At 41.1% G+C, this 8,335-nt stretch overlaps 1 protein-coding gene across 14 annotated transcripts in view; it reads right to left on the reverse strand.

Moving 5' to 3' along the window:
• LOC116227292 (uncharacterized) overlaps positions 1-7,928 on the reverse strand; it is a 77,384-nt gene extending 69,456 nt beyond the window's left edge. For all 14 annotated transcript variants that reach the window (XR_016468124.1, XR_016468122.1, XR_016468116.1 and 11 more), the window contains exon 1: positions 7,620-7,928. Coding sequence is in view for 4 of the 14 variants with exons in the window: in XM_090143554.1 (XP_089999680.1) it covers positions 7,620-7,635 (16 nt within the window). In the remaining 10 variants the exon portion in view is untranslated. The remainder of the gene's footprint in view (positions 1-7,619) is intronic.
• Positions 7,929-8,335: the final 407 nt, after the last annotated feature.

Here is an 8,335-nt window from a genome sequence, read left to right on the forward strand (position 1 = left end):
TGCTATACACATTCAGGCTTTGCTAAGTGTGAAACAAAGCAGTCAATTTGCTTTTCATGTCTCTCTTCTGCTCTAGCTAGATTTTCTCTGGGGCGCTTTGCTCTCTTGCTCTGATTTATTTTCTCTCCCATCACAATTTTCCCACATGCTACTCTTTAGTACCAAGTTCAGTGTTCCTTCTCAGAATTTGTGAGAGTCCCTCCCTCCCTGGATAGTATAAGGTTTCTTTCATTTAAACTGTTTTAAGCCCTGGTTTAGTAATAAGGGATTTTTCTTCTCTTCTGCATCCCTATGACCAATACTTCTGCCCTTTACCTCAATCAACACAATAATGGCATGTGTGCTGCTGTGTGCAAACGACCTAGTCTTTATGTCAGAATGTTTTGAGAAGAACAAGAGAAAGACAAGAAATTCATCCACCTTTAACACAAGAATATTGAGAAATTCTCTTGCTCTCTATCACTCATCATGCCTGTGCATTTTATATACTGATCTGTCAGTTTAGAAATGAACACAGTATGAGAGCAATGCCCTTGCACAGGGAGCAGTATCATATCTGGGCATTTCTTCACCACTGAAAAGCAATATGTAGTAAGATCCTGTAATTGCAACTGCAGTGCTGGAATGCAATAGTTTACCTATATACACAGGCAGGCATGCGAGTTTATCTTTAATCAGTACAAAAACACATTAGTTTTATACCTAAGCACTGTTAATGTGCATGGCACACTGAACATGTTGACTGCTAGGGGTGCTTTGCTGCCTGCCAGCTCTGGGTGACCATACCACATGAGGACTCACCTGAAGTGTTTTTTTTTCTAAGCCAGAAGTAGTAAGATGCTATATTTGTTTTCAGTATTTAATATTTCAAATGCATCTCATTTAAAGAAGCTCAGCCTCTCTAGAATTTGGGCATTCAATAACAGAAGTTAAGTACTAATGGCCTGGACATAGCACATCCTTGAGAAGACACAGTTTCTTCTGATGTTTGCTAAGCATTAGTGGTATTTCTCTGCTGTTAGTCTCCTGCAACCTTCTCAGTATCTATTAAACCTTTTCCATCCTTCACATGCATGAGCATTGGACAATTCAAAAACCCCTTTAATGCACAGAGTATTTTTTCTAGTGATCATCCATGCATCCTGCATTGTTCTTTTATTTATTTTGGTCACAGATTAATTAAAGCCATCATAAGTTGACACGGATTGCCCTTTATTTAAAAAACGGCCTTTCTTCTGAAAAATTACAGAAAGAAAATCTTTACACCCTTTTGCAACTGATTCATGGATGGGAAGACTGAGAATTTTTTGAAATACAGTCACCAGACCCAGGGATAATTGAAGAAAAAAAACACAAAATTATCTTTGCACGTAATTCCTTCAGTAAGTGCTCATAAGAACTGCGGCTCTCCAGCAAGATCCTATTCCAAAAGGCTAGATTTGGCTTTGTAAGTAACTTTCATGTCTTATAAAAGCCAGGCAGGATTCTGTCCCTAGCTGCACAGAGTCCTTACATGACTTTGGGCAAGTTACTTACAACCACAATTTTCAGCCAGTCAAGTATTCACTTTACTTTTTCTATTTAACTTGAGACATCTTTTACCTGTTTTTCACATTACTGCTGAATTCCTGCTAAGCTATCATAAGAGCTTCAGGCCTTGGGTAGCCACCTCACTAATGCAATCTCTGAACATCTTCCTTCATCATCATTGGCACGGCCTTCCTTACATCTGTCTCCAAGCAGTGAGATGAGGAGTCAATATTTAACACCGGAACAGCACAAAGGTCTTCGGCTGGAGCTTTCTTATTAAAGGGAAAATACACCTGTAGCAGGAAAATTACTCCTGCTACAATAAATAAAACACAGGGAAAAAGTATCTTACAATATTACCCAGGAGCCAAATGCAGGTGAAGTCTAGGATAGTGTAGCTTAGACATAGCTCACATCTGTGACTGTTTCATGTTACCGCAGGCGTTTTGAGGAGCTGCCTCTGAACATTCAGCTTCTCTTTCTGGAAATAATCTACATGCAGGAGGTCTACACTTCGACCAGAGGAAGTAATCTCTTCTCACACAGCTCGTGGCATCGAGCTCTTTTCTACATCAGAAAGCAAACAGCAGTCCTTGTGAAAACTAAAAGTAAAGTCAAATGCCAAATCAGAGGACTTGATATCAAAAATGCTGACTGGTCAGAAAGGAACATGAACTAGTAAGTTCCTACATATAGGCACTTTGATTGACAAAGAGTCACAGCATCAGAATCAGATTAAGTTGACTGCTGAAACTGTCCACTGTGGTTTAGGATCCTTGGGCTCTTTTCACATGAAATGCTGTGGGTTAAATAAAAGATTAAGACTTCAACAAATGTTTTCACAATATCTGCATGTTTAAAAACAACACAGAACAATTTGGACTCAAGTAACTATATCAAATCTTTGACTTATACTGTGAAAAGATACCAATACTTTTGGCAAGCACATAGGACAAAATTGGGAACCTTTCTAAAATTTATGTGTAGAACATAACAAATGCATTGCCAAAAAGCATCACTTGCAGTTTCTTATATCAGCTCCTCAACAATAGGCATACAAACAATATATGTACCTAGAGGTAATGAGCAGGAACAAATAGCACAACTTTCTAAACTACTACTTGGTCTTTCCAGCTGTCCATGTATTTTTTTTTTTAAACCAGCACCACACATTTCTGACACAGACACAAATAACCATAAAATAAGCTTAATAAATGGCACAGCATGGATTGATTGCTCTTGTGCATATTTCACTACCAGTTCAGAATCAGATCAGATATTAAACTTTACTTCTATAATGATGCTGTTTAAGATCAAGTTATGGAAGACAGCCAGTTAGATCTGCTGGTTAGCAGCTGAAACAGTCTGTTGGATACTATTCCCTTTTCCTTCAAGAAATGCCAGGAGGAAGCTCTTAGTGTGTTTGTTTTACTGCAAACATAAGATAACAAAAATACCCCCTTAACAAATCCATTCAGTGTTTGAAATAAATCACATTGTCATGCAACTCATTTTTTTTCAAATATTTTTTTTCCAGTTAATCTCCATCTTTATTTCCTTCTTTTAGTACTAAGAATCTGTAATGGCAGTTAGTTAATTACAGATAAAACCTCTTAACAGAAAAAAAAACTTGGGAATTATGATTATGCCCCTTACCCAGGAAATCAAAAATAAGGGCTGAAGACAAAACAACTGCAAAATTTCTTTTATATAAGTTACAGAAAAGCAAAAGGAAGATATTCATTCACTTTTATTATTAATGTGTACCTCTAGGCCTGAAAGCACTCACATTATGTCTGTCAAAATACTGAAAACTCTTCTCTTCAACTCATCAAATACTGTGCAATGGGTTTAAATCCATTAGAAGTAGTTTTCATTTCAAATCCATAACATGACATTCAAGTCATCCAGGGACACTTGAAAATTTAGGTCTCTAGTACCTTTAAAGCTGATGATTTTAATGACATTTTAGATAATGCACACCAGCTACTTGGAATTACCTGTCTGCACTGGGATCACATCAAACTAGTCTCCATTCCTACGTCAAGTCTCTGTGTTTCTAGATGGGAATCACTGAATTACTTATGTCATTCACACTTTCAGTGCTGTGAGGCTGTTCATCATTTAAGCTAGTGATGAAATAAAAGGTATTTCCCTTTTTTTTTTTTTTGGGGGGGGGGGGGGTAGGAGGGGGGGAATTGAATTTTACTTCAGTTGGTTCTTGGCTATTTTCTCAGTTCCGCTGAGTGGAAAGTGCTTCAAAAACAGGTATGTTTTCCTGAGTTTGAACTTAGCAGTGAGTCCATGATTCTTCCTAAGCAAATGAGTTTATTTTGCCAGCACTAGCTCTACAGGCAAACAAAAGCAGAGGCTGCTTGATTTCTCTGTAATATCCTCCTACTCCCAAATCCAAGCATGTTTCCAGAGAACAAAAGGACTATTTCAGCTCCCCAGCCTACAAAGAGGGAACCTGATGGAGAGATACCTGTGGCTTTGCTTCCCCAGCCCAATGGATGCTCACAAAATAGAAATATGACAGATGGGAGGGAACAGTGTCATGCAGAGTGCTGCACACCATTAGGTGACAAGCTCAGCAGCACCAGACAGGGTGAATACAGAGAATGCTGCTTGGCATGCCAATGTCAGAGGACTTGTCCCAAAAACGTTACTGCTCATTATGGAGCAGTTAGAACAGGTGTACCAGAGTTAGAGTAGGCAACCTACTTTTAAATTTGCTGGGTGGTAGGTAAGGCTTGCTGCTCTTGAGGAGGCAAAATGCTTCCCAGCCCTTGTGACTCAGCACACACACACACACCTACACAGGCAAGTGGACAAGGCAGTATGTGACTCAAGTCATGCTTTGTTCACTTCTCATAAAACTCACTTGTCAGAACAGTCTTCCCACCTGTGCAAAGGTCTACAATGAGACTAATTTATCATAACCTTTACAATTGGTTTGCCCCCATGCAAAGAGACTGATTTTCACCACACAGATTTATGTAAATATGGCATTCTCCCATTCATTATTAATAGAAACTCCCTGTTCAGAACATGTTTTTCTCAAAGACTTCTGAAGAAGGCCCCTTCATTAAACCGAGCTACCTGTATCTACCATCTAAATTGGACAAGCAAATATCTGATAAATCTCCATCCTTTTACAGAAAATAGACTAATCCCTGTGAGAAGTGCAATAAGATCTTCAAACTGAATAGGCAAAACTGGCCAGAAGTAGCAAAAAGTACCAGCAGAGAGGAAACAGATCATAAGAAATCTTTGCTCTGTAGTCTGGAAGAGGAAGCCTCCTTGTTCTCTTAATAAGAAGTAGTGCAAATTACACTGCTATGACTTTATCAAAGATTAATCATGCAATTTTTAATTACATACAGATTCAGTGATTAGAATAAAGATTTTCAAGTGCTACCTTGACCTCACTTCCACAAATTCATCTGTAAGCACCACACGGACTTCTCAGGGTGCAGTCAGTAACTACCATCACTGAAATGCTAAGGCTGAGCACTGCCAAGAAAGCAGCTTGAAATCATACAGCTTTTGATGCTATTTAACGATGCCCAGTCTTCCTTTTTTAGAAAAGATTATGGTGATTATTATGAAAAGATAGCTTTGTCATCCAGGAGTTTGCAGACCTCCTCCCTGCCTTTCCATCTGGCCTTTGGGTTGCCTTGTGCAGTACCAGGGAAGTGCTGTCTCATTGCTGAGTCCCTACAGTCACAAACGCAGAAAATTGCTGTTTATCTTATCAGCACCCCATAAAGGTGGTGATACTGAATTATTTTGATACTGAAGATGCTCAACAAACAACTTTAAGCATCTTATGATTGTACCTTCATATTTTAATTCCATACTACACAAGCTATGAAACAACTTGTGACGTAAGTACCCACAACAAATTCTGCTCACATACTCATAGTTAGCATGATATATAGAAGTGATGTATAGAAGCTAATAAAAGGCAACAGAATTTAAAAAAAAAAAATCTTCTACCTGTGCCTGGAAAAGACGACAATGTAAACTACTGGGAAGTTAAAACTTTCTAGGCATTACATAAAACATGAGGTTTTAATCTGAATGACAGGTAGTGGATTGTATGGGCACCTAGGGAACTCATAGGATCCACATTCACTCTTGGATTTAAGTTCTAAGGAAGATCCCAAATTGGTTTCAGAGTATAAGTGGAAGCGTGTCCTTTTCCCAGACCCTCCAGCCTTCCAAGACTTGGAAGAACACCACATTGACTCACATTAAGCTATAGCCTTCATGTTCATCTTAAATATCACTGCCCTGCTCCTAACCCTAATCTGGATCTACATTTTCACAAATGATACTGAAGCTGCTCTATCCCTGCTGAACGTTGTACAGGATTTTATTTCAGCCCTACAATTGCAGAAACCACAGCAGCATGCACACTTTATAGCTCCTTTTAAAGCTGTAGCTTCCACAAAGTGTTACTCCATTCAGTAAGCATCAAACAAAACAAGCCTAAGGGAAATCATCAAGCATTCCCATGAAGGTCACCCTTTAACACCTTCCTGATTTGTAAGGAAGCCAGCTTCCCCCTGCTGCTCTCAGCGAACCAGGCACAGGATTAACCCTCCTCCAGCAGCCCACAGGTGGGAGCTATCAGCTGCTGCCGAACCAGCGGCACGCTCCGACCACAGCACACCGTGAACAAGTGTTTTTGCAAGCTAGTCACTTGTTTAGAGTGTTGTGGGGGGTTTTTTTTGCCCCTCGGAAAGTGTTTTGCTTACCTCCTTCTGCTTATTTTGTGCAATTCTCTCTTGGCTGTACAGAGTTATAGCCACACAAACACGGGGTCACAGTTCAAAGGCAGCACTTGGTCACTTTCAGAGACTTTTAGGGCCTTTTTGCTCGGACATCTCCGTGCCATCACGGGTTCACAGCTCCAGCACGGCGCTGTGCGTTCGGTGCCCCTCCACCCGCAGCATCCCGCCGCCTCCCCTCAGCGCTGCCCTCTGCCGGCTCTCCCGCCCTCGCTCCGCGCGGTTCCTCGAGGCCGCTTCGCTACAGGAAGGGAGCGCTGGTCGCGCTCCGCTTCTGCACGCTGCGAGACAAATTGCTTCCTGCACTTACTGCACCGGGATGGACAGGGAAGTGCTTCGCGTTAATTTGTACGGAGGATGGATCCTGACCACCGCTTGTCAGCTGCAACAAGCAGCTTCGCATCACAAGCAGTGCCTTGTGAGGGAGTTTCAAGGTGGCATTTAACCTAACCGGGGATCTGGCTGGGGCTCAGAACAGAAGATTACAGCCTTTTCTTGCTAGGGATTTTTTTTTTTCCCCCCTTATTAAAGAGCTTGTAGCAGAACGGTAAATAAGATTTAGACCTGTTAGAAGATTAAGTGTTCCTCTCTGTTCCTAAGCTTCTACTTAAGACAATTAGCAGTTCTCCAGCTCTGAGCAGGAGGGATATGCATGAATTTACTCAATTCCTGACAGAGCTGTGACAGAGCAGTGCAGTCTGCTGCCAGACAGACCTGGCAGGGTTTGCCCTGATCTACCTCAGCACCATTGCTACATTATCCATCAGTGGTCCATTGGAACTGTCACATACCATAATGTGTTAGAGGAGATCACAAACATGCACTAAAACATTTTTCCATTGTTTGGAATTTGTATTTCCTCTTACGTAAGTCTCTCCAGTTATAATAATTGAAGTGTACTTAGAAACCAGTGTATAAAAATACAGTTTGATAAAGACACTGCAAAGCAGCAGATTTATTCTGTATCTGCATTACTTTTGTCACTTCTCAGAAGCATGAGGCTTATTATGCATGGGGCATATGGTCTGATACATATAGAGACATATTTCCATCCCAGAACCACAGGCACAAGTCTGAGCACAATCTCAGTTCTCCCAATTCAAGACCCTGATTATATCTTTCCATTCTCTCCAAACCAAAGCTGCAACCTTATGTTTTCCCTTTCTTTACTGCTGTAATACGATAGAAAATGCAGTAATGATAGCAGAGTCGCAAGGTCCTAAGCTACAGCAAGTAAGAACTTGCTCAAATGCAACAGCCATGGGCAGAGAAAGGAAAGAATCCACTTACCTATGAAAGACCTCATGTGCACACCATCTCCAGCAAGATCCCCTTGCCTGCACTGCCAGCCCTTCAACGAGGTTTGGGAAGGGGTGGATCCTGGCTCCTGCTCTTATGGTCACTTAGGTACATTGCATGCACCTGAGCTCCCCTGGGTTGGCCCCGCCTTCACACCAGGTGCTCAATCAGGCTTCAGGCTGTGACTTAGCATTTTTGCTATAGCTGCATACGTTCAGAGCATCAGCCTCTGCTCTCTCATCCTGAACAAGAGTACAAAACTAGCAGTGCTTCTAAGGGAGCAGCTCACAGAATCTGTCTGGTACCACGCCTGGACCAGGGCGTGACAGTGATGTCACGGCAAGCTGACATCACTTGGGTGACTCTGTATGGTACCTTTTGGAGAATTCAGTTTTAGGTGAGCAAGTGTTAAGCTATGCTCTTGTTATATGACAGTACAACAGTCAACATAGATCAGCTACCCAGCCATGGGCTACATAGCAGAGCAGAGCACATCTGAGGGAGTTCTGGATCACACTGTGAAAACAGCCTTTTTTGTCTCTCAGTCATGGGAACATAAAGCAATAGCACACTCAGAAAGTCATAATTACAAAATAGCCTAATTATGTTTTCAGTCTACTAGCTCGCAATGTTATGAATCACTTTATCAATAGGCGTCACATCTTTTTATACAGTCCTTACACAAAAATTATAGTTGATTAATTATA

Source organism: Phasianus colchicus, chromosome 7 (assembly GCF_987193195.1).
Source record: "Phasianus colchicus chromosome 7, bPhaCol1.hap1.1, whole genome shotgun sequence".
NCBI classification, from domain to species: domain Eukaryota; kingdom Metazoa; phylum Chordata; class Aves; order Galliformes; family Phasianidae; genus Phasianus; species Phasianus colchicus.